Source organism: Trachurus trachurus, assembly GCF_905171665.1.
Source record: "Trachurus trachurus genome assembly, chromosome: 11".
In the NCBI taxonomy this organism is placed as follows: domain Eukaryota; kingdom Metazoa; phylum Chordata; class Actinopteri; order Carangiformes; family Carangidae; genus Trachurus; species Trachurus trachurus.
The window spans coordinates 15,024,665-15,051,771 of NC_139904.1; the positions used below are offsets into that span (position 1 = coordinate 15,024,665).

The 27,107-nt window shown below is 42.0% G+C and overlaps 1 protein-coding gene across 2 annotated transcripts; it reads right to left on the reverse strand.

The window, feature by feature from the left end:
- Positions 1-2,078: 2,078 nt before the first annotated feature.
- celf3a (cugbp, Elav-like family member 3a) lies at positions 2,079-26,554 on the reverse strand (the record flags this gene model as incomplete). 2 transcript variants are annotated; one of them, XM_083982197.1, is made up of 12 exons in its annotated part: positions 2,079-2,857; positions 5,615-5,747; positions 5,951-6,094; positions 6,919-7,023; positions 7,467-7,526; positions 8,240-8,384; positions 9,839-9,982; positions 10,446-10,525; positions 11,624-11,752; positions 13,680-13,728; positions 24,424-24,506; positions 26,410-26,554. In XM_083982197.1, 11 exons carry the CDS (start codon positions 26,552-26,554, stop codon positions 5,620-5,622), a joined length of 1,212 nt encoding a protein of 403 aa, XP_083838323.1. In that variant the 3' UTR covers positions 2,079-2,857; positions 5,615-5,619. The 2 variants fall into 2 exon arrangements, with proteins under 2 accessions (XP_083838323.1, XP_083838324.1); XM_083982198.1 differs by lacking the exons at positions 13,680-13,728; positions 24,424-24,506; positions 26,410-26,554 and adding an exon at positions 7,807-7,968 and having other exon boundaries at positions 11,624-12,267.
- Positions 26,555-27,107: the final 553 nt, after the last annotated feature.

A 27,107-nucleotide genomic window follows, 5' to 3' on the forward strand; every position in this document is an offset into this window, starting at 1 on the left:
GTCCTGTTTACCGCGGAGATTTTGTGTGCGGTCATGTGACTGCCTGGCTCTGTCTGATTGGTTACACGGAGGCAAACGTCGTGAGTGGCTACATCTGATTGGTGAAACGCAGTCATGTGACAGAGCCTCGGAAGTATCTCCATTAAAAAATAAACAATTTGCACATTGGATCGATAAGAAAAAGTAGCGAGTAGCGACCGGAATGCAGCTCAATGTAACGGAGTAAAAGTACCGCTTCTTCTGAAGAAATGTACTCAAGTAAAAGTAACAAGTATGCTGCATGCTGAAACTACTCTTAGAAGTACAATTTATCCAAAAAGTTACTCAAGTAAATGTAACGGAGTAAATGTAGCGCGTTACTACCCACCTCTGACCAGACCACAGTGGCGCTGTGTTCCTACCTGCACAGGAAAGTTACATAGTGCAGTTACAGCCGGCATAACCCCACTTAGGCTGCAGCGGCGGCACGATTCATCCTGTTAACTCAAGGAAATTTAAATCGAACGCAACTGGACTTGGTTATTTTCACCTCTCATCCAAGAGGCTTCATCAGTTCATGTTCGCATCTGACCAGGCTGAGACTGGACCAGTCTAATTTTGAGATAACTATGACCTGGACAAATGAGAATATTCACAGGTTCATCCTGTTAACCGTTTTGCTACCACTTAAATGAATTTAAAAACATTATTTTAAGGTCGAAAAAGTACTTAGTGTTGCTTTAAAATCATTGCAGCCAAATGAACCTTAGCATGTTTGGTTACGTGGGTTTGCCATAGGTTTATTTTTGAGTTGACCTTTATTTGACACAAGGCGTGTGCTGTAATCTTTTCTGAAAAGCTGCCCACCCAAAATACTGAATTCATCTGTAATGGACAATTTGAAGAATATACTGCTCCAAGTGTCAGAAAATAAGTTGTTGTAGGCTACCTTTCATAAAGTTATGTGCAAGGTTCATTGCACTGCACATACTTTTCACCCAGTGAGGCCTGTGGCGTATGTTCAAATATAGCTTCTGCTCTTATGAATATGATGCAATATCATTTGATAACAATACAATACAATGCATGGGCTCCCTAATTTTGATGTTCCTCTTTTTACTTAACCATATGCCATTTCCCATTGTTGTGCAGACACTCTGCTTCCTGTCTTCTTGCTGCTCACCTGGACTTTGTACTGTAGTCATATTCAAATCAATCAATAGTAAAAGTGTTACTCTTAAATGTCTTACATGGACATATCATATGATTTCCTCAGCCTTACGCGACCACATTGGCAGTTGTCACTAGAAACTTTTCCTCTTCTTCCTACGTGGCATTAATCACCTCTCATACACTCTGGCATGCCAAAGAGGGTCAAGGCATGTATGGACTCATCAGACCAAACCCAAAATGCTGTGACAGACAGATTCACTGCACACCTCAGCTGTGGTTACACACCTCAGCCTTTTCCATCTTCTTCATATGTAAGATGTATATTAACACAGGCAGAGTCATCGCTGAATCACAGTGGGAGCTTGCTGAAGTGGGATTATTGACAGTTTTACACAATTATGTCCATTTATAACGGCCATTCCTGAACAGACTTGTACAGTAACTCTTTTCAAAAACACGTCATCATTTCCTGTCGGTGCATTTTTGGTTGTTTAGGATTCAAATGCAACCAGGACTAAAACTGAGATGTTTTCCACTTTCCTCAGTTCCTCCTCAGGCCTACAGAGAGCAGCAAACCCCCCTATGATCAAACAACCAAACTCTAGAAAAAGACAACCATTGTCTGATCTGTTGCCCGTTTAAACAAATTAAATGTAATTTCTGATTTGCATTTCGATTCATCACCATGGGAAATTAGGCTGAGCTATACAGAAAAATAACATAACATGAAGCAGGGACTTTTTTTTTCTAAATTGTACTTTATTTTTCTTTTAAAGACATATGTTTTAAAACAGCGATTGTAGAGAATAAATAAAGAAACATTATGTTTGTTTTTTTGTTTGTTTGTTTTGTTTTTTTAACTTCCATAGGTACATTTATGTAATTAAAAACTCTATAATAAGTGTGTTCATTGTCTTGTAGACCGCAGGAATCCTCTTTTTTTTCCCCCTCTTAAATTAAAAAAGAAATTTTCACATCTTCCCCCTCAGCAATTTGATTACCAAATAAATTAAAACGTAAAAAATCAAGATAGAAAAATTCCAAGCCCTTCCTCCTGCTTTGTTGAATTTGAAAAGTAGTGGCAGCAGAGAATCTCAACTCGTGAAGTTTTTTTTTTTTTTTAAGTCCTTTTAAGTCCATTTTTGAACCAAGGTATGTACAGTAAGAGGAAATTAATTTCTCTTCCAGTTTAATTAACCCATGGTTTTAATTTACGTATAAATAATAAAACTAACTCTACATAACAATATTACCAATGGTAATCATACAGAGTAGTATTTTCTTTTGCCTCTGACTGTGTAGACTGGCCTTCTCTTAAACGCCATAGACCACAAATCACACTATACAGTAGAACCCTGTTCAGTAGAATAACATCAGTGATATGCTTTTTCTTAACATGTAGATTTGTTTGTTGCCGACAATAGAGTATGTACATAATATAAATGAATCCAGCAGTGGAATGATACAGTAGGAACTCTGGAGCACTTCTGATATTGCGGATGCTGAATCTGAAGATGTGTTTGTTGCTGATAGTATTACTGCTGCTGCTGCTGCCGCTGCTGCTGCTGCTGTTGGTTTTTTGTAAGCGCATACACGTGATACTGCTTTTTGTGAAGTGTTGCTCCTGTGCTATACGGTTGGTCAAACAACCAAACAAGGCTGGGTCGTCCCAAGTGGTTTTCTTGATTGAACTCTTAGGTTTTTCCTGGGGGCACAGAAGAGAAAGAGAGACAGAGAGAGAGAGAGAAAGAGAGAGAGAGAGAGCACAAACATATTTAAACCACATCACTGAAATAAAACACACAACAGTTAAGACTTTGGAAGTGGAGTGGTGTCTGCAATACACACTGCTTGCACTGATAACCTCCGGGGGAGTCTCAGTAATCAACTAGTGTCCATGCAACTTAAATAGTGACAGTCATACTGCTGCAAAGTGTATGCACGTTCTTAGAAAATACTTTGTCATGTCTTTTGGCAGGCAAATTAATTCAGAACATGCACAGTAGGAATTCTGGTGAGGGACACACTGCAACCGATTGGATAATTAATTAACATTTTGATTGTTGTAGTAATACCATAACATTAATCAGTCTGTAGTTTGGCAATGAGGAAAGGATTTCAGATTCAAATCATCCACTAAATTGTTTATTTGTGATGCAAACAGGGCATCTGCAGGTACCAGAAACAACTTGTTAACCATGTGTTTTTAATGCCAGTTTGTCTATATTCAATATCAGCTATATATCACAAGCAATAAATCATCTGTCAGACTTGATCAAAAACCCTTAACAAGCAGACATTGCCCTCTAACTCTGTTCAAACCCATTTTATTTATTTTTTTAAAATAAACTCTACTTTACTTTACATACATTTCAGATACCAAGATGTCTAATGATGTCAAAAATGTCATGATTCATTTGAGAGAAGTCTGAATAAATTACCTATACATTAATAATCTAGATCCTAGATTCTAGGATATATATTTTTCTATAGCTGGTGTAAGGTTGTCCATAAAAACACATCTCATTATCTCATTCAGTACAAACAATATTTAGCTTTAATGAAGAGTTGATAGGACTAGACACAGAGTATACATGATGCTGTCACACAGTGTTAAAGATAGAAACATAATCAACTGTGTGTTAAGGGGTGAAATGAAATGAAATGCATCACATAGGTGACTTGTTTGTCATGTAACCTAACCCTACTTTTCAGACTAAAAATGATCCAAAACTGTGACTTCTGAGTTTAATTAACTTCATTTCTTTCAAACTGAATATCTGACTTTACAGTATAAGACATTAGTTGTTTTTTTGTTTTTTGTTTTTAAACTCTCAGGTTAAGTTATTGACCTGCAGATCCCCTGTGCAAGACACATAGTAAAATTCTGGTTGTTTTTGATACTTATTGGACATTTCAGGTTGTCAAATGTATATACTGTATGTTAAATCATTATTATATTTCTTATTATGTGTTGTATGTTTGTTTTTTTGTCTTTTCCAGAATTCCTACAGAGGAATGCAGTTCCTCAGCCAGCAGCACGTGTCACAGGAACCAAACAGCTTTACCCAAAACCTTCTAGAGTACGGTTAGTGTCTCAGTTGGTACAACACACACACACACACACACAGGACGCACACATACACACACACACACACACACACACACACAGGTTCACATACTCGCAAATGTCTTTTTTTCTCCCACATCTACTCAATTACAAAACACTCACACAAATACAAATGTAAACACATGTTTTCTTTGGCTCATACTCGCACACAGACAGAGTCACGCACACACACACACACGCACACACACACACACACACACACACACACACACACAAACACTAATTTGTCGACCATATACAGGGGCACGTTCAGTGTTCAGTCTCACAAAAAAACCAAACAAAGTTCAGGCACAAAGTCACTTGGATTTGAGATACAACCAAACAAAAACCCCGCATCACCGAAAAACTACCACACCAACCAACTAAACAGAGGGAATATGTAAGAATGATAATCATGACAGACAATTAAAAAAAAAAAAAAGTAATCAAAACCAAAAAAGTCTAAAAGGAAAAAGTTGTAATAGATCCATATTTGATGGACAGCAGGCTAATTTAGTTCTGAGCATTGAAGCTTTTAGAGGACTTTAAAAAAAGAAAAACAGCATGTCATGATAATCAATTACTTACAGATGCTGAGGTAAAGTGACAGTTATTGATCAGTGTTTGCAAGGATTAAAAACCAGGACAAAATAATAAGAGGAAACTCACAACGCACCAAACACAGTTCATGGTCGCCACAGTAACCCGCCATGCAGTTGAGCATGGTGAATCAAGGCAACGGCCCAAAATAAAAAAAATAAATTGCTAATGGCAACCATCACAGGCAATATCGCCACAGCAACCAACACAGGCCAATTAACTTACAACGCAGTGAGAAGGAAGGGGGGAGGTTTTAGCGGTTGCTAGGCAACCGTAGCCATAGCGACGCACGTCTCCACGATATATGTATGGACGGGACAGTCTTGAGAGTGGTGTGATGTTTTGTTCAGGAAAAATGGCATATGGCACAGCACAAAAACAATAAATGAAAAGTAAAACAAAAAATTAATGACGAACAGTAGTTGGCATTCAACCCTGCGACAGAACACTGGTTAGACACAACATTTGAAGCGAGTAAAATCTAGTTCTCAGTAAATCTGACACCTACACACACTGAGCAACATCACAGGTATCTTCTCATCCTTGTATTGAAATTCAAATTGATGGTATTTTCAGAGCGCTGCCGCCTCAAGTTAAGTTAATCTACTGTAGGGTTATTGACTTCTTCAGCTCCTCATGAAAGACAGCCATTTAAGTGCTGAGCCCCCAATTACATCCACTCTGTCTCTTTAACTTCCAGACACATTTGCAGCTGTCTATCAAGCCCTCCCCCATCAATACACAGTCTCTCACCTCCTTCAGTAAGGCCTGTTGGCGTCCTTGGGCCTCTTCAGCTGCACCTTCAGTCTCTTCATGCCGATCTGGAAGCCGTTCATGGCCTGGATGGCAGTCTGGGCGCTGGAGGGGTTGTCGAAACTCACAAAACCTGAGACGCAAAAGACGGAGCGAAAGAGGTAAAGCACAGATTTTCATGCTGCAGCAACAGCAGCAACGTCACATTTAGGAGAAAGCCGTAATTATAGGTACAGAGAAAAACACGTCTTTTGTCACATAAGGAGAAAGTCTGTCAAGGTGACAATTAGCCATGACAGACATTACAACCACCTTCACCGCCACCACGTGACTCACCGAAGCATTTGCTCTGGTTGGTGGCGCGGTCAACAAACACCTTGGCAGAGATGACGTTACCGAAGGGCAGGAACATCTGCAGTATCTCAGAGTCGGTGAACTCCTGTGGCAGGTGGTAGATAAAAATGTTACAGCCCTCGGGACCTGTACGCAAAGACAGACGGAAGAGAGACACAGAGAGAGAGAGAGACAAGGACGTGGAAATGACATGACGAGACAAGACAGGTTGGGAGATCAGGCAAAAACTCTGAAAAAATGTTGAGTTGGTAAGAAGAAATTTACAGCGAGCAACAAGAAGAAAACATTTTATCTCTATAAATTATTTTCCTTGAGGAGTCAGGACATAACAGCAGTTGGAGCTAAATTGTCTCCTGATACATGTTTACCAAACAGAGATGTGACAAACAAATCCAATCCGCTGAATCTTTGTCCAGTACACAGAGTTTTGTTTGATTACTGTTGCTTTTTAATTTCTATTTCATTATAATTGCTTATCATGAGAATGTCAGAGTGACAGTAATGTAATTAAATAAATGTTGTCATAGTTTGATTCATTGGTTAACGTTACAGAGTGACTAATTAACCAATTAGAAGATGAATAAATGCGGCTGTGGTAATTTCTTATCTTTATTTCATTTCTATTATTATGTAGATGAGACAATTGTTAAGATTGTCAACGACATACTGAACAGGTAATGTAATTCCTGGTTCTGACAATGATTATAATGCAGACTTTATCTTAAATATATAATTCAAGAAAGTGTACATATTTTCCCTTTTTTATGTCAAACATAAGTTCATGATAAGCAACAGAAAAGAAAAGTACAATCAGCTTTGTGAAACACCACAGCTCTGTTGACAGAGTGATCAGGTGTTATTTGCGGCAAAGGGACTGTAATCGTGTAAAAACCACTGGAACGTGCCTCTGAGATACGGTTATTTTTCCACACGTGTGTGAGTGAGTTTACCTTCCCGCTGCTGCAGCTGCTGAGGCTGCTGCGGCTGCTGAGCCACCAGCGTGGGCTGGTGGGGGAACGGCTGTCCCACCAGGCCGTAGGCAGCGGGGTAGGTGGCTGCCGGGGAGGAGGAACAGGAACAGGTGAGCAGAGAGCAGCAGGTGAGGCAGGCGGAGCGCTGCAAACTCAAAACAACATCTGACACGAGCTGCATCCACCTACAGATTCACTACAGCTGGGAGGATGTTTTGCATTCACCGTGTGACTCATTCTGTAGAGCTGCAGGTTATTTACATTTTGTAATATATGTGCATGTTTTGACCCTGGGTGTAGATTTCCACTTAAACATGCAGCACTGGGCAGAACAGAGGTAATGCAGCTGTGCTCCACTGTGTTGCATAAAACTGTTTTTTGCGTTTGGCTGCACAGATTGAAGAGTTATTTCTAGAAACAGAAACTAAAAACAATCTGAAGTCCACTGGTCTTATTTTATTCTGTGAGATCATTTGTTTGTGTTACAGCCATGCATTTATATAATTAAAAGAGACTGTGGCGCTCACCTGTGTAGTGCTGCATGCCTGTATAAGCTTGCTGTAGGGGGTCCAGGACAGGACTCTGAGCTGTGACACAGTAAACATCTTGTCAGTATATTCACACAAACACACACACACACATAAAAAAATAAAAAAAAACCTTGAATGCTATTCGGAGCACATCAACACGCCCCAAATAACATTTAGAGCTTTAGTTTCATTTCATTTCCTCTTAATTAGACCCTCGCTGTTGCACATCACAGCCTGTGAACCTGTGGAGGAATGCACACACACACACACACACACACACACACACACACACACACACACACACACACACACAGTTAATTGGATGTGACGGCTGTACCTTGATAGGCATGGACCCCGTTGGTGTACAGGGCTTCGGTTGCCGACTGGCCGTTGGGTGGAGCTGGCACAGTGGCGTAGCTGTTCACTGTGATTGGTGGAGGCAGAGCAGGAACAGGTGTGCCTGCCATGGAGGGTGGAGTGCTGGTACCTGCACAGAAACCTATTACTCAGTTATACCAACACTTTGCTGGTTCTTCTTTAGCGACTTGCTTATTGGTTGATTAAAGTTCTAATAATCCCTGTTTTATAGCTTAAAAGTTAGAGCCAATATGGCTGCCTTCACAAGAGTCTCAAAAAGGGGAAAAAACTACAAAATAGATGTTTGTTATTTTGTCCTCTTAGGTCCACCTCTCCTTGTGTATCTGTCCTCATATTTCAGGCAGAAATCTAATCAAAGCCGGCCGGAGCCAGACATCTCTGCCTCTCATTACCTGAGGAGGGGGTGATGGATGCGATCGGCGTGGCAATGATGCTGCTGGGGTTGAGGGCAGCGAGCTGCTGCATCTGAACCGCCGCCACCGTGGCAACAGGAGAGAGGTAGGCCGACTGCGCCACCAGGGCCTGCTGCTGCATCAGCTGGAGGATGGACAGGGAGAGAGAGAGAGAGAGAGGGAGGGTGTGATTGAGAAGAAAGAGGGAGGGGTTCAGAGGAGGTGGAGTTTAGAGATTCGTGCCTCAGTCAAAAACACAGCTCAAATTTTCACTACTAACCAACTCAAATAGATAATTTAACTCTCAATTGTAGCCTTCACCCACTGACTACCTATCACTTTTAATGTTGATTTTAAAAATATATGATTAACTTTTAAAGCCTCACATGAATGAGCCCCAAACTACATCTCAGATCTTATCAGCGAGGCCATAAGATGAGATCAGTCGGCAGTCGTCCTCTGCTTGTTCCCAGTGCACATTTAGTTTCAGAGGGTCATTGGGTATTTGCAGTCTGAGCTTCTAAACTCTGGGACAATTTACCTGATGAAATCAGGTCTGCTGATTCTGTTACTGCTTTTAAATCTCATCTTGAAACTTTCTTTTTTACAAAACCTTTTATTTGACTTTTAATTTAGATTAAACTGACTGCTTTTATTGATTTTACATTATGTTGTTTGTTTTTGTCTTTTTGTGAAGCACCTTATAATAATTATTATTCTTATTATAAGGTGCCTTATAATAATAATAATCATTATTATCATACAAATAAAATCCAACATGTTTAATATTATTGTGACAGCTCCAAACTGAACCGCAATCAGTCAATATATCTGAAGGTCTTATGTCTGCACACTGCAGCACAGCACAACACAGGCCTGCTCTCCTCTGTGACCTGCCCTGTTTTTGCTAAGTGCTGCAGATGCTTCACAGTATTTATAATCAGTCATCAGGACCAAATCAAGGTAATGATCTGTCTTCAGATCATGCAGCGTATCTCTGCTTTAAACGGTGAGGGTAAAAAAAATCACTGATGACATTTCTGCTGTTGAGTAATTTTAAAGTGGCCCTGCACTTAAGCTTTTTTTTATTTTATAGTCAGCAACTGTACTCTCTGTCATGTTTATGTTTTAGCTGAAGTTTTGAACGACGTGCAGCACATTCACAAACACGACCATCGCAGAGTTAAAAATGTTCTCAGGCTCCTTTAGCATCACAATTAAACAACAGTTAATGAGCCAAATCTAAAAGCATTTGCACTAAATGGTCAATTAGCAAAGACAAGAGCAGCGATGTGGCTTCATTCTGCAAATTGTAAATTGTAATTTTTACAGTTAAAACCATCCACTGTGACATTAAAGATCACATGGAACAAATTAACATTGAGTATGGATTTTGTATCCGCACATCACATCAATACATTTACATCTATACATAAGGAAAACACCATAATAAGACCTGATGCTTGTTAAGTTAAGAGTAAAAACAAACTAAAATGCATATTTAATTCATATATAAAAAGGACCTCTCAGCGACACTTATGTGTGTCTTGATGAAAGGTACAGTGTGTTTCTAAAGAAATGTGTCTGTGTGCTCCTCACCGCCTGTGTGTAGGCGTTGTATGCCCCAAGGTGCAGGGTCATGGGACTGATGACGCCCAGCTGAGAGGCCACCTGCTGCATCCGCCTGAGCCCTCGCTCCTTCTCCGAATCAGCGAACTTCACCACCAGGCTGGACGAGGCGCCCTGAGGAGGTAACGTGGAAAGTCATCACTCTTTTCTGTCTGAGGCTTTTCACCATAAGGTTAAACCTACGAAGCTGATGATCATGATAGTGTAATAGTATAGTATAGTATAGTATAGTATAGTCTTCAAAACATTTAGTTTCACCGCTACACAGCCTGCGACGAAATCAAGAGAAATAAGCTGGACAAAAACATCAAAACAAAAAAAAGAAACTGCCCATAATGCAAAAATCTAAAAGCAATGTGTGTGTGTTAGTGTGTATGTGTGTGTGGAGGAGGGGGAGAGGAATGAGAAGTGGTGACTATTAGCTGAGTCACCACGTTGAGTGTCTAAATGACTGGATTTGGAGCATCTGAGTGTGTCTATTTGAGTTCATTTGTAACCAAGTGTATGTGTAACTAGCTCTGTGTGTGTGTGTGTGTGTGTGTGTGTGTGTGTGTGTGTGTGTAGGGGGGGGACTCACAGGTAAAGTACGACTCCCATGCAGAGCGTTGATGGCGGCCTGGGCCTCTGCGTTGCTTTGGAACTTTACAAATGCACACCCTACATGAAATGACACACCATTAAAATGTGGCCTCATACACACACACACACACACACACACACACACACACACACACACACACTCACAGTATACAGAAACTACTTCCCTTTAAAAATACATTAGGAGCTGTCTTACATCTAGTGCTTCATCAGCTACTGAGGCATCATTAAACATGGTCCACAAAACATTCATTGCTTCATCAATCACAGCCCGTAAACCACCAAACGCATCATTAGCTCTGACCCATAAAACCTATTGCACCATTAGTCATGCCTCATGCAACAAACGCAGAAAAATCTAGCATCTGTGTTTGAACTGTTGCCGGACTTTGATTTACATGGCAAATATCATTAGCATTGTTGTTAGTGACAGTGGTAATTTACATCCACGTGACAGTTAACGCGCCGCAGGCTTTAATTCTCATGGATGGATGAAAATACAAAGTCAGTGTCACATTTTTACAGCGGAGATCTGGACTCCAGCTGCGATCATCTCAGACTGCAGCAGTCTGAAAAGCTGAAGGACACATAAGTAGTGTGTGTGTTTTTTTTAGGGGGCGGGGGTGATGTGCAGGGGTGGTAAATTGATCATTTTAATTACCGGGACAAATATGAGTCCAGTTTTTCTTTTTTCTTTTTTAAGTAATTGATCTGAGTCAGTCTAATCATTCTGTGTCATTTAAATAAGACGCCATGTTGCATCAATCTCAGTGTGCGTGTGGGCAAAAATTTGGAACAAACCAGATGATGAGAGAGATAATTCAGAGTCTATTTTAGTTTCTTTTTTTTTTTCTTTTTTTTTTACAAAAACAGGTGTTTTTATTCCAAGAAACGGGCACAAGACAGTTGGTTGAAAGCATCATTTGCATAATGAGTAATACTACAGTGTATCTATCTACTATGTTTAAATCTGCATATCACAACAGTGAGTCTGTGATGTAACAGAGACACAGAAGACAGGAGCTATTTGGGAGAAGTTAGTTGAACTAAATGGTTTTAATCCAGTGAAATGTGTTAATTTCATGCAGAACACTTTAGATTAAATGCTGTTGATGTAGTTTTTTTGTTTTTGTGTCCATGACGTGTCCATGACGTTACCTTTGCTGGTGCCATCAGGTCCACGGAGCACCGTGCACTCCTCTATGCTGCCGAACGGCTCGAACATCTTTCTCACGTCGGTGTCCGTCTGCTGTTTTCCCAGCATGCCCACAAACAGCTTCCTGTCTTCTAAGGGGAAGGAGATCACCAAGATGGGAGGGGGGCGGGGAGAGAGAAAACAGTGTGGATAATGTGAGTGAGATTAAAGAGAGGGAGAGAAGGTGAAACAAGGAGAGGAAAAGGGGGGAGGGGAGGGGTTAGGGGAGAAGTGCCATGTCACCGTACATGCATGGGTAATAGAGAGACAACAGTTGATAAGCAGGCACAAAGCAGGGCGGATGTCGGGCTGCCGTACTCCAAAACGCCACCAGAGTGCAGTAACACGAGTGTCACAACAAACAAACAGCATCTGGCAGTGACTCAAATGTTTGTCACCCTGTGTGTTGTCAGAGAAGCTGCTCCGTCTGTCCCCGTCTGTGAGGGATCAGACCAGCGCTCCTGCATGTTTCAGCTACCGATCGCTTACACGTGTTACATTTCATTTCTGCACGCTCTCTTCTCCGACGCAAACCACAAATAAAAAAACACAACGTGAAGATCCACCTGTATCTCAGATAAACGATCAGTCACAGCGAACAAACGCGTCTCTGTCGTCATGGTTTTGCCAGATTTGTGTAAATGTTACGCAAGGTTTGTGTATGGTGTGTGATTAGAGGGAGCTGCTTGTGTGGGGAGTTAATGTGGTGGATTTGAGTGCAGATCACATGTCACGTTTTCCAAAAAATGTGTCAAGACAGAGGGAGAGAGTAGATTGTGGTCATTTCTTGCATTATAAGTTGCGATTTGAGAGCCAACAAGTCGTTTTTTTAACCAAACACACTCATTTTTCTGTAATCAGTCTGGGTGGTGTCATCTTTCAGCCGCATTTGGACAAAAATAAGTCTTCCAGTTATGTCTACTGTAATAAATTAAGCAAATTCTCAATGTCGACAAGCTCACTCACTGAAATGGATGAGGACTAATGTCTTTGCAAAATAGGGAACATCAGTAAACAAGGACGTGTCTTTGATAACAGGCTAAAATAAATGAACGTGGACTATAACGGCAAGAAGTTAGAGAATGTGACAGACCTTTTTTTTTTTCGCTGCAGACATTTTGACTTGTCATAGCAGGGAAAAGCACAGGTGTTTCTAGTAACATGAACAATGGCTCCTTTCTATTCAAGTGTCCCAGTAAGCCACGACAGTGTGACAGCGAGCCGGCGCGCGCACAATAACAGGGAGAAATGAAAATGAAGCAACAAGGTGAAATTCAGCCGACATTAATTTTATTATTCACATTCAGGTTTTTCCTACTGTGACAAAATGTCAAAATGTCCCACTGTCAAAAAAAAAGGAGGATCTGTGAGATATCAGGGACGCTGTGAAAAGTTGGGTTTCTACGCAGGTGTCAGAGCAACAACGCACTTTACTGATGAAAATGAAAATCGTTGCCCGTTTCACCCACGTCGCTTCACCCTACAACAAAATATTTATGAATAATGTGCAATACATGTGGATTTTAGTAAATGAGCAAATGTTTAGAAGTGGGTGAAACTGATTCGAGGTGACCGGGGCGGCTGATTGGTTAGATGTGAGGATGCTTTATTCACTGAGGCACAGTTTCAGCCTGCAGCTCTGACAGGGAAGTGGGGGGTGAGTGCACAGCGTGTGACGTACAGGTGCAGGTTGTCAGCAGCAAAACAGCCATTTTACCGGGTAATTGAATCTAATATTGTGGTTTAGTTAAAACAATAATCTGCTGGAGGGACGATTAAGTCCTGCTTGTTGTTGCTGCTGCAGTTTATTGTGTCTGAAAACGTTTTAAATCAGCAGCAGGCTCTGTCTTTATCCTGAGTCTTTGTTTTTTCTTTTTTTTTTTTTTTAGATGATCCATATTGTTCAGTATCAGAAACGTATCTTTTTCCACTTGTTGATTGATTTGGTGCACAGTGTGAAGGTGCTGCTGTTTGAACAGGTGTTGTGTGTCTGGGTGGGCGGGGACAGGTGTCTCTTACCCCCTCTGCTCTCGCTGTCCGCCGGCTTCACTTGGATTGGACGGTTCATCTGGAAGAGACAGGAAGATAAAGACACTAAATCAAAACCTGGCCACTACCTCTGTCCTGTAAATGATGTAAATGACATTTATGTGACTTTATATAACCCATCCGTTACTGATGTGATAGTGACACATGTATGGGAGATGCTAACTCTTCTCCAGAGCAGAAGATGAAACTGATATGTGTGATATTACAGTCACAGTCGTACAGTTTCAGTTTCTCGCTCTCTCTCTCTCTGTCTCTGTCCCCACCTCTTCTGTCCGAGTCTCTCTCAGAATCTGCTCTAATCCCGCCGTCTATCGTTCCTTCTCCCCCCCCTATCACACAAAACCAGGAAAAGCACACACCCACGCGGGATTGGGGAAGTGATAAGATTAAGAACACTCGCCGGCTAATCTGGATTACAGGAGCACACAGCATCAGAGTAGTGAGAGATTCTGAGCCTGACAGAGAGGCAGAGACAGACGAGGAGGGTATAGAGAGAGAGAGAGAGAGAGAGAGGAAAAAAATAAGGAATAAAAGAATCACAAAGAAAAAGTACAGCACACACGACACAGAGAAGGATTAAACGACCTTTTCATAATTCATCAAAAGACAAGCTGCTGAAATCCTTTTTTTTTCTTTACTGCCGCTCAATTGTCCCTAACAAAAGCTCTATATGAAAATGTGCACACGTCAGTGCCTCCACTTTCAAATGTATGGAGCAGGAAGACGGTGGGAAGAGGCAGTGAATGAAATAAAGAAAATAATGAACAAGAAGTGGGGTAAAAGGGAGGAGGGTGGGATTGAGAGGAAGGAAAGGAGCATATGGAGGAAAAGATGGAGATGGGGGATGTGTGTGTGTGTGTGTGTGTGTGTAGAGGGGAGGGAGAGGGTGACGTAGGTGAGGAGTGGAAGTGAGACCAAACAGAGTGACACTCTGTTAACTGTGGCTTAATGAAGGTCTTAATTATGGAGCTGGTGACATTTCAGCCAGTCACTGATCCCGTGTCACTGATTGATCTGCTGCGATCGGTCACCAGGAGACACTATTGATCGGCGCCCGCGGTCGCGCTCCTGCCAACGCGGCCGCATGCACAAACAACCAACCAGCCTCCAACCAGCGCCGCACCAACACCTGCTGCAGAGGGAGAGGGGCCCCTGCGTCTCCTCACCCAGAGCACCCAATTGATTGCACCAATTAATGGGATGATAGAGTTGATGGAGTGGCAAAGTCTCAAAACCATCTTCCAATCACTCAAGCAAATGGAGGTCTGGCTCCTGCAATCAGTGAATAGTAATTTCAGTTTAATTTATAATTCAAGTTTTGTCCTCAAAGTGAAGGTAACATCTACACACCTGACCGGGGACGCTCATGTTCCCATGATGCTTTGTGTGAAAAGCTCTCAACAAAATGTCACTTTTGTTATTACAAAAGTGTCCATTCGCTGTCTTTCGTCCACCGTTTTTCTGCATTTGGACGCCCACAGAGTTATGACCACTGTGCAACAGTTTCTATTTATTCTGCGGCTCTCAGAGGTTTTAAATATGACACTTTATGTAACTTTATTCTCATTTACACTCTATGTATCTAATATATTTTGGATCCTACATGGTCGGAGACTGAATATATTTGTTTATGTTAAGGCCTGTTGTTACTATTTGATCATTTTCCCTCTTAGTTAGTTAAATTATGACACTCTCAGCTTTTTATTCACTTCATTTGAAGGTAGATTCCACTTTATATAAACCATAAAAATGCGAAACATGGATTTGAACGTAGGGAAATAAATCAGCTTTAAATGAAAAAAAAAGAAAGATAAAATAAAAAACTGATGGCTAAAGATACAGTAAAATATTTTATGGAGGGGGATAAGATGTGGCAATGGACGCTTTCCTTTTGAAAATACATGATTTATATGAGCACATGACTTTATGCTTTCCACATATGAAGCTGGTCATATACTCAGTAAAAAAAAAGAGTTATGTTCAGTCGCTAAAACCTCTTTACTGAGAACAAAATCCCTGTGCCCTCTTCATGCTGTAGCTGCTCTGACTACAATACACAGATTCTTCAAATCCAGATCTAATCTGAACCAGGCTCAGATTAGTTCAGTGACTTTTCCGATGCAAAGATAAAAGATAATTCACAGTGAAATGTCTTCAAAGCTGAAGCTGAAGCTCTGACCTTTTGTGGCAGTCAGTGGCTTTGCTTTTTAAGTGTGGCATCTCTGACTGTCAGAGTGACCACATGTTTTGTTTTTTTCCTCGTTTTTGTTTTTTGAGTGACTCCTGTAAAAAATCCCATGGCCCATATTTGAGAGCAGGAAGACAAACAGCGGCGGCCGTGGCGCTGGTGATAAGGAGCGGAGCGGCAGATGGCTCAGGAGATTGGAATTAGAATATACAAGAGGGAAAACAGTGAGAAGTGGAGGCATCAAGGCTGTGCCACTTCAGATCGGCACGGCAACCGGCCCCGCCGCTCTGACGAAGACACCGTGCTCGCATGGCCATCGTCATGACAACCCCCAGTGATGAGAGAACCCCCCCCTCCCTCCTCCCCCCTCCCACCACCGCCCTTCCACCCACCCTTACATCAGGTAAACAAGGTTGCTCTGAGCGACGTGCAAGAAAGAGAGACGACGGGTGAAAAAAACAAACGAGGAGGACAAAGGGTGCTTCTAGGTCGAGAGATAGAGGGATTAGATGGGGTGAGGGAGGAGGAAGAGGAGGAGGAGGAAGGAAGGAAGGAAAAATGAAAGACAAAAAAAAAAAAAAAAAGGACGATGGAGGGAGTGTTTGCGCCTGTTGAATGTTGGCGCTGCCTCGAGAGCAGATGCAGAAGCAGGGAGAAAAATATCTCCCTCTAAGCCGAAACCACTAACACACACTTTACAGTAATTTGCTCTCTCCCTCCTCCTCCTGTTGCTCCCCTCCCTCCCTTTCTCTCTCTCTCTTTCTCTATCTCTCTCTTAGGCTTGTTTACAAAAACAGTCCCATACTGTGCACAGACAACACAACAGGCAAAACCTGCCTGATCAACAGCCCTTTTTTTTCTCCACCACTGTGTGTTCTTGCTATTTGATTTCTCTCTCTCTGTCTCTCTGTCTGTCTGTCTCCGTTTCCCTGCGCTGCATCTCCAAACACACACAACAGATATTATTATTATTATTATTATTATCATTATATACAGTCAACGTCAGACTAAACACACATACATTACTCCCACAGATACACACACACACGCTCGCTCTGTCTGCTCCTGTCGGTCACAGCAACGTGAACACACACATCTACACATACTTAATCTTTTCGCTCTGTGATGCCGCGGGGGGATTTTGCAAAGGATTATGAGATATTAAATCCATAGATTATCCAATCAAATCACAGCTCGACCCCTTACGCCATAATGCATGACCCCCTCCATGCTGTCAATGACCACGTATATAGATATATATATATATAGAGAGAGAGAGAGGAGTGGCACTTGCTCCTGTTTCATCTTAGCCTAATAACATCAATGTGTTTTAGATGGGGGATCGTTTACAGTCAGAGTGAGTAAAGCATATTGATGATGATATTTCCCCCCCACCGCCACCGCCACCAATACCACCTTTCTGTAATGACCTGCGGAGCGGATGATAATCTCCATATACTCTCCGCTCAACAGAGTCACTGTTGTTAAGTCTATATAACAGTGAGCTGCTGCTGCTGCTGCTGCTGCTGCTGCTGCTGCTGCTGCTGCTGCTGCTGCTGCTGCTGCTGCTGCTGCTGCTGCTGCTGCGGCTGTGACACATTTCTGTCGCCTGTTTTCACTCCCAGTTTCAATCCATTCTGCTCGTTGGCTCTGAAAAGCAGCCGCTCTGAATGGTAAATATATCAGCGCAGACCATCTCTCCTGCTCTTTCAACAGCGTTTTACAGCAGGGAGGCAGAGTTGGAGGTGGTGGTGGTGGTGGTGGTGGTGGGTGTGGAGGGGGTGGGGGTGGGGGTGGTTGGTGGTTGGTGGTGGTTGGTTGGTGTAGTTGGGTGGGGGCACAAAGACAATTTGCCGTCTTTGCCTCCCCTCCACTCCATCACACAGCGCTGGTCATTGCATTGCGCCGGTCGCCAAGCAACCTGGCATCCCTCGTCCCCGCCGTCTCCAGGCAACGAGACCTGCGACCGTAATCAACCTGCCACCTCCCGCCTCTCCCTCCCTCCCTCCCTCCCCTCCTCCTCCTCCCCTGCTCTGTTCCTCTCGGGTCTCTGATGATTTTTGCTCCCTTGCTTTCTCCATCCACCTCCTCCTCGTCGCAAATGCACTTATACGCATGGGACGCACTTGTGAATTCACCCTAAAGGTGGGGGGCGGGGTGGGGGTGGGGGGGGCGAAGAAGAAGAAGAAGCACAGGTGGAAATTGGTATACACAAGCCAAAAAAAAAAAAAAAAGATAGAAAAAAGGGAGATTAACAAACGCAGATGAGTGTGAGCTCGCACAAAGAGTTGGAACAAAGCATCACAGGCAGGGACTGAAAAAAAAAAAAAGCAGAGATGCACAAATACGGTCTGTTAATGTTTCTACACGTGGATGCACACACAGATGCGCACACACATACACACATACACACATGGGTGGGTAAAGCACACAAAGCGGCAGAGAAACTCCACCAACCTCCTGAATCTGGCCAGTCAGTCAGTCACTAAATCAATGCAACACAAAGAGACTGACAGCACAACGCTTGTACAGTTCAATAATATTTAATCAATGATCCAGTCTTCAGTGTCAAAGTGACGTCTCCTCCTCCTCCTCCTCCTCCTCCTCCTCCTCCTCCTACAACAGCGTTCATCTCTCCGTCCAGCAGCAGAAACCCTCAAACTCCACATCACAGAGAAACGTCGCTAACAACACCACAGTCGACTCTCGATTGTTTTGTCTCTTCTGACTGTTACATATTCATGTCAAGTGTTTGACTCGACCCAGTGGAGCAGGAGGGGAAAAGAACTGAATCATGGGAACATTTGTGTGTGTGTGTGTATGTGTGTGTGTTTGTGTGTGTGTGCGTGTGTGTTTGTGTGTGCATGCTTTTTTTTCTTCTAATCTGTGCATGGTTTACACACTTTAACTCCACTGTGTGTGTTCATGCTATGTCCGGTCCTGCAGCAGAGTTCAAAGAGCCTAATGAGTTTTGTGACAACAGCCCCCTTTCCACTCGCACTCACACACACATTCACGCACAGACACACACACATGCATCCCAACCCCCCGAAACACTATTTCTCAGTAACAGATGTCTGTATTTAAGCTGATAAACACACTGCCTCAATGCACCTCCAACCAAACCACCCCCCCTCCTCTCCTCTCCTAACCTCCCCTCCTCCCCCCCTTCCCTGCCACCCACTGTTCATTATGTCAAACTTTCATTCATTTCTTCTTCCCTCCCCCCACCCTCCCTCCCTCCCTCCCTCCCTCGCTCACCCATTGTCCCCTCCCCTCCTTCATTTATCCAATTTCTCTCTAATTCACACCCATTTACCACCTCTGTAAATCCAATCTGCATTCATCATTACAGTGACGTACACACACACACACACACACACACACACAGACGGGCCCTTCTTTTTTTTCATGTGTGTGTGTGTTGTCAGTCGACCACAGCGCATTGATATGCATGCACATGTAAATGAATCGATGCCAGATATGGTCATCCAGTACACACATTTGCTCTGAGGCTAATTGCTATCATCATCATCATCATCGTCGTTGTCGTCGTTGTCATTGTTGCCGCCCCTGCAACTCAACTGACGTCAGAAGACACGAGCTACACATATGGAGCCGCGGCTTTATCTGCTTATTGTCACATACTCAAAATAACGTGTGCACATTGCCCCCGTGAACCAAATTTGTGCATTTTGTCTTTTAAATATCAGTTCCTACCTGTGTCTTCCTAGAAAAAGAGACAACAATGCAAAGCCTGAATGAGTCTTCAGTGCTAACAGGTCTATAAAAACCTTCCAGCCCATGTGTGAAGCAGAAAAAACGTTTACTCAGGGGCACAAATTACAACATTGTGGCTCTACTACTTCCCATCTCATATCCTGTGTAAGAAGCCCGGGCTATATTTAGCATATGCATTTATTTCAGACTATTGATAAAACCCCTCTGTCTGCTCCGTCTGAGTCCTTATGGCTGAGTAAATGTCAGGCTTAGTCAGATGTTCCACTCAAAGGGGGCTCTCTCTCTCTCGTATGGGCAGCTTAAACACAGAAGGCCTCGCAGCACAGATTTCACTCTCTCTGCAGATAGTGAATGGAGAAAACCTGAGAGGAGCTCATAATAAACCCCAAGAACTTTCATCCATCCATATCTTCTGATGTGCGCTCTCCGTGGAAGCACAAAAGCAAACAGACAGATACACACATATACACACACACGTGCGCACACACAAAAGCACACACCCTTCATTAAACCCTGTTAGTGTGAACACCTGCCCTCCCTTCCCCCGCTGCACATGCAAATACACACCAAACACACACACACACATGCACAGCTACTTCCTCACTTGGGCACAGTCGAACTATTAAATAGTTATTGCATTTTAAAAAACGGTGAGGCGGTTGTTGCAAATATTAATTCAAGTAAGTGAGTGTTGATGAGGAGCAATATATTATCTCTCTACTGAAGCAGATGTGAGCTTTAGGGCTGCAGCTAACTGCTCTCGTCCTCATTGATTAGAGCATAGGTTTGACATTTTGGGAAATGCACTTACTGCTGAAATGTGGATGAGAAGATTTGAACTGAGGCAGCTAGTTAGTTTAGTTGATAGGACACAGGGAGAAACTGCATGTGTGGTTCATAAATAGACACGATATAACATGCTAATCAGTGAGGTTTACAGGTGCTGAAGGGCAGACTGAGCCAGATTAGCTGTTTTCTACCTATGTACAGTTCTTATGCTAAGCTAAGTAACGCAGCTCTGCAGTGGTATCAGTCCTCTCATCTAACTCTCAGCAAGAAAGCAATTAAGTATAATTATAAAAGTGTCAAACCTTCTCTTTTAACGGACTGATTACTTTTTTGTTTGGTTTCTAAACTAATGGAAAATTTGGAAGAACAAAAAAAAAGGCAAGCTAATTACAAATGCCCAGCTCCTATGGTGACTGACATCTTAAATTGTCTCACAGACCACAACCTGAATATATTCAGTTTAGGCCTAAAAACAAAACAAAAAAAAACACATGGAGAAAAAAAGGCAGAATCAGTGAATCATTGCTATTTGCTCTTGAACATTTACTTGAATGCTTAACGGATGATTAAAATAGTTGCAGATTTATTTTTCTTAATGTCAAATCGTTTCAGCTTGAACGGCCTCCAACAGCAAACGGCTACATGACTCAATCGTTCTTCCCTTTCAAACTGATATTTATATATATTTTAAAAGATTTGAATAAAATGTCGTCTTTTAATGTGACATAACTGGATGTTATTGTCTCTGTGAGCCTCACAACAGCTGACTGGGCCAGACAAACTGAGATATAGCGATAAGAACAGAGGGGACAAGAGTACGAGATGTCCGAGCAGGACAGAATGAGAGTAGGCTACAGCTCTTTTCTTTTCTTATCTTCCCAACCTCCATTTCTACACTTCCTCTCAGAATGGATCTGTTTTTTTTTTGTTTTTTTTACTGCTCCTGCTTTTCCCAGCTCCACCATTCTCTCACTTTCCTTCCTCGCTTTCAGACTGAATGTGCTTTTGACACTCGTTCCTCCCCCTCCCACTTAGAGACGGACGCTCTCACCTGAAATTAAACACAAGGCCAGGTGCCACTCAGATACAACCATCTGTTCGCCCCTGCCTGACTTCTTTCTTTCTCTTTCTTTCTTTCTTTTTTCCCTTCTGTCTTCTTTTCCATTGTGAGCCGAGAAAAAAGAAAAAAAAAATCTGTGAAATAGCAATGGGAGGGAGAAGCAGTAGGTCCAACTCTTAGACTTCCCGGAGAAGAAAAAATACTACAAAAAAAGAAAAGAAAAACCCTACGCCAAGTGTTAATGACATCCTTCAGCTTTCTCTACATTCAGGTGTGCATTCATTTTAGCTCTCTCTTCTCAGTCCTATAATTGCTTTCATGTTATTTCTTTTGTATCGCCCTGACCATGAGATGCCAAAGTTAATTATTCTTTGGCAGTGCAGGTGCAATTAGATGACAATTACACCACAGCTGGTAGCAGGGGTGGGAAGCAGTTCTCGTCCATGTGGGCGTGTACGGAGCTAATAAGATGGTTTTCGTCTTTTCTTTTTTTCTCTCTTGGCGAGTGAGGGGGAGGGCAGGGAAGGATTGAGCGAACACAGGAGGGTTTAGCTTGTTCCACACGGCTTAGAGGTAAGAGGTTGTGAGTGCCGCTGGGGTGGAAGCACAGGGGGAAGAGGGCTTTAGCCATGGGGCATTGGGCCCTGCTGATCCCCTACGTGAGGTCAGAAAGGTCACGCTACTGTCACGCTAACAATAGGATTTCTTTTGTTGCCACCCTAATAACAGCCTGCTCCTCCAAACTGTCCCCAGCAACCCCCTGCCTGCCACTGCAACACTGCCCCACTACGCCTGACAGAGAATCTAAATAATCAAGTAAATGCACCGTTCGACCACCAAGAAAACATTCAGGTATCGGATTCTGATGATCATTTTATCAATAAAATGTTGAAAAGCAGTGAAAAATAACCCCAAATGCTCAAGGTGAGAGTCCATCACGCATTTTGTTTTTCTTTTGCGTTTCCTCCCGTCATGTCAGACAAGGAAAAGCAGGAAATTCTCCCATTGGATGAGCAGAAACAGGAGGATGGTTTGTGTGTTTTTCTTTTATGTAATAAACCAATAGTAAAATACTTGCTGAGTAATAGAGCGATCTTTTTTTTTTTTTTTTAATCTTTTTATGTAAAATGCCAAAAAGTCATTGGATCCAGCTTTTCAAATGTGAATATTTGCTCAGTAAGTGACATTCACTGAACTCACAGATGCACCATGAGAGCTATGAGGACTATATATCCTACAGGAATGGTGATGTAATCTTATTTTACAGGGGTTTCAGATCAGTTAGACATATTTTTTGCCAAAATGTTGCCCATCTGAAGGCTCAACTTTGTGTTTATTTGCATAAAATGTTAGTATAAATGGAAATAAACTACATACAATCAAATTATAATGCCATCACTTCCATCTTACTGGCTTTGTTTTCACATTTGGAATTAATATTCATGGTTCATAGCTACAGTGAAGCTGTATCCTCTTTGGTAAGATGAAGATAACAATAATAAAAAAAAAAGTTAAATGTCACATCATTGTAAATGATAGTAAACACTGAGTTTGCTCACAGTGATAGCCGCTTGTCTTCAAGCCACATTTGCTGGTTCAAGCTTCTCGAAAATGTGAAGGCGGGTGTCAGATTCTGATGATCATCTTTCTCTATTTCGTCTATAAAATGTCCAAAAGTAGAGAAAAATAAACCCCCAAAAACACTGGACGTGAGAGTCCATCACACATCTTGTTTTTGCTTTTCCAACATTCAGTTTCCTGTCATGTCAGACAAAGAAAAGCGGCAAATCTTCACATTTGAGAAGCAGGAACAGGAGGATATTTTGTAATTTTATTAAAATACTTTCTGAGTAATTGACCAATCTTCATTGCGCTAAAATTGCAACAAGAAAATAATAATAATTGGATCCAGCTTTTAATGTGAATATTGGCTTATTTTTTCAGTGATGTTAAATGAAAAATCTTTTGGGCTTTGGGACAAAAACAAAGCCACATCCTCCTGGGATCTGACAACTCGGGGGAATGTTTTGTCAGCCATTTACTTGATTATTAAAAAAAAAAAACCATTGACATGCCCATCAATAATGTAAATAACAGTTATTTGCAGCTATGTATTGTTTAATCTGCTTCCTCAATCTCCTCTCAAGAGCTATGGCCATGAGCTGCCATTCAGGAGAGAGGGGGGGTGGGGGAAAAGAAGCGAATGATGTAGATTTCAACAAAAATAACCAAAAGGAAACAGGGTTAAAGCCTTGTTAGTAAAAGAGGAAGCAGTAGCGAGTCTGGGAGCACACTCTGTCTCAGTAATTCCTTGCCTTGTCGCCTTGTCTCTCATATAGTCGGTTATTATAGAGACGCGGCTGTCATGTCATATTTAGCTCTGGAAATGTCATTTGGCAGCACACCTGCTGCCTGGCTATGCTAATAAAGCTAGGTTTAACTTTGATTAGAATTCAGAGGGAGAGATGGATGGAAAGAGAGGAGAGGAGGGGGAGGGGGTGGGGAGAGAGAGAGAGAGAGAGAGAGACGCAGAAAGGAAGAGAAACATCAGAGAGAATAAGAAGTGGCAAAGTCACTCCAGCAGCGAGCCTCATAGCTGTCTCCTCCGACCCATGACATGTAGCAAGATGACTCATGCCTTAACTGGATGGATATGTCTGGATGCATCACATATGAAACATAAGAGGGAGTGCAGCCTTTGACCTTTATTGGAGCATATCAGCTGAAGGGGGAAGTCGGGCCGACACGTCAAACTCGGTTAACGTTCCCGTGTCACTGTGTGTCCACGTGTGTCTAGTGTGGTGGTGGTGGGTTCACATCGCCTGCCATGCCACTTATTCTGACCCCCCTCCCTCCCCGTTCCCTACCTCCCTCCCTCCCCCTGTTATAAACATGTGGAATGTTTTTAGGATTCGAGAAGACGGCGCCGCACTCACCCCTGGTAGTGTCTTCTGCTCGTGCAGTGCATTCTGGGCTTTGAGGGCGGACTCACGTGCACAGTATGTCAGGAAGGCGCATCCTGGGTACGAAGACAAATGGCAGACGATCAGCAAGCTATAAATGTGTGTGTGTGTGTGTGTGTGTGTGTGTGTGTGTGTGTGTGTGTGTGTGTGTGTGTGTGTGTGTGTGTGTGTGTCTTTTTAATGTCAAAATCATAAGCTATATATATTGTTATTCTTGGCAGAGCCATGTTGTTGTAACTTAATCTTAACTGGCTGCTTGCCCTGCAGGCCTGTGGGGCAGAAACATCATTATCCTTGTTATAAACAAGTCATTTGATATATGTGCTCACAGCAATTTTTTGGGGTCAGCGCATGTTTAAAATGATCATTATTAACATATGTTTAAAGCTGCATAAAAAGAGGCAAAACATAAATAAATATATATATATATATATATATACATAACACAACACAACGGACACTGACATTTAGATCTATGGGATTATTAAACCACAATACCTGGAGACTATTCAGACACAAGCAGTCTGAATGAGTATTTAATATCACGCTGTTCAAGCAAAATGTATGCAGTCCCACATAATAGAGAAAGGCCTTCATTAACCTTTAGGGCTCCCACAAATCATGAATATGTAAATATATGCAGAATAGGTGTTATAGGTGTTAAAGGACTGATACCACCTGGCCCTATACGTCTCCCAAATGACTGATGGTTTATGAGGATTTTATAAAAGCCTTTGTTTTCTGGACTCACATTTGCATTAGAAATGACAGTAAAGATCATTGTTTAGCTCAGATCACTTCACCAACTGCAGTCCATCTGTCAAACAGGGTTTTAACAGGATTTTAACTGTGTGTTTCTTTCTTTTTTTTTCTCCTCAGAAACATGAGAAACCTGTTCACTAGCACTGACGTCTGACAACCAGCAGATTCAAACTGACTGATATTACCATACAAAATCAATTAGTGACTGACAGAATACTTTTCTTATGATTGATCTGGGGTTAACTACCTCTCTTGGTAGCGATAACTGGCTCGATGGAGTTTGCTGTGCAACATTTTACACTGTAAAAACAATAACAGTGCAATAATAGTCAATTATGTTTGTTTGGTTTTTTTTCAATTATTATTTTTTGCGTTATGTCTCATTTAAACGAGGCGATGAGGAATAACTACTGAAAGATTTGAGTGAAGACGATCTAAAATGAACTGGGTTTAAATATCTATTGAGGTAGGTGTCAAGGGGAAACCTCCCAGCATGCACTGGGGCTACACACTCATGAATTTCACATGTCAGTTCATTTCATTCAGGATTTTTATTTATTTATATTTTTTACTGTCTTCATATTATCACTGTTGTTACAGTACAGGCTACAGTCAGTGAGTCCAGAGTTAATCTAATAGACCGTCTGAGGTTTCAGAGTGTGTTGGTCATTAATCAAAGCGCTGAGGGATGAACAACACAAGTTCTTCCTGTTGTCCATAGGATACTAAATCCAACCTGCTACTAATGAGCAGGCCTTAGATTGCACTTTTATGTGTGGCCATATCTTTAGAAAATACATAGTTTGCCCACTTGTTCATAGAGATTAATGAGATTTGGTATCATGAGTCATTACTTCTTCTTTTTTTTCTTTCTTTTTTTTGTAAAGATGAGTCAAAGCTATTTTTTCCAGTGTAATCCAAAACAGAAACCATGACTAAAAGATTTGGAGATGTGAGGATACAAACTTTCCGCCAACTCAACTGCATTTAATTTTTTTTTTTTTTTTTTTTGTGAGTGTGCCTCACAGGGATCCTTACACAGGGACAATAACCTCACATATACTTAATGAGGAAGTCACTCATAACTGGGGCACAGAGGAGCAGCTGTTACAGTGATGTGGCTTTTGCCTCTCACTGCTCATCCTGCCATAACATGATCAATATTAAACCAGTAGTAAAATATTTCTCGGTCCTCACCTTTGTGCATCCCTGTGTATTTGTCCTTTATCACCGTCAACTCATAGATCTTGCCGAACTGCTCGAAGATGGGCTTCAGGTCCTTCTCCTCCAGGTTTCGGGGTATCTGCCCGATGAAGAGCTTGATTGCGTCAGGCTCCTTCATTGAAAAGTCTGGGGATGGAATAATAACACACACACACACATACACAGAGTGGAGGCGGTCAGGAGGAGCAGACAGGAGCCTGCAGGCTTAAATTCACACTGCACAGGAGGTGCCAACAGGAGGCCGGGGATGGAGGTGCAGATGGGAGCATTCAGTGGGAATGGGGAAGCTGAAATAATAGTTTGTACACCCTCGGAGATATGGCAGACCTACTCCTGCGTGGTGCTACATTTAAGGAGTATATTTAACACAGATTCACGCTGGAGTATACACAGTTAAACGTTAAACACACATACAACTACTACTGCTACTATACACAACATTAAATCGACGTATTTGTGGATGAAAATGCTTATAAGTCATGTAATTCCTCTGTGAACTCAGTGTTGACACAGCTCTCCCAGATACACTGAGAGCTATGAGAGAACTACATGCTCTGTAGAAATAGTGATGCAATCTTATTTCAAGAGGGGTTTGAGCGCAAATACACATATTTTTTGTCAAACTTCAACCCATTTGAAAGCAATACTTTGTCATTTTTTTGCATAAAATG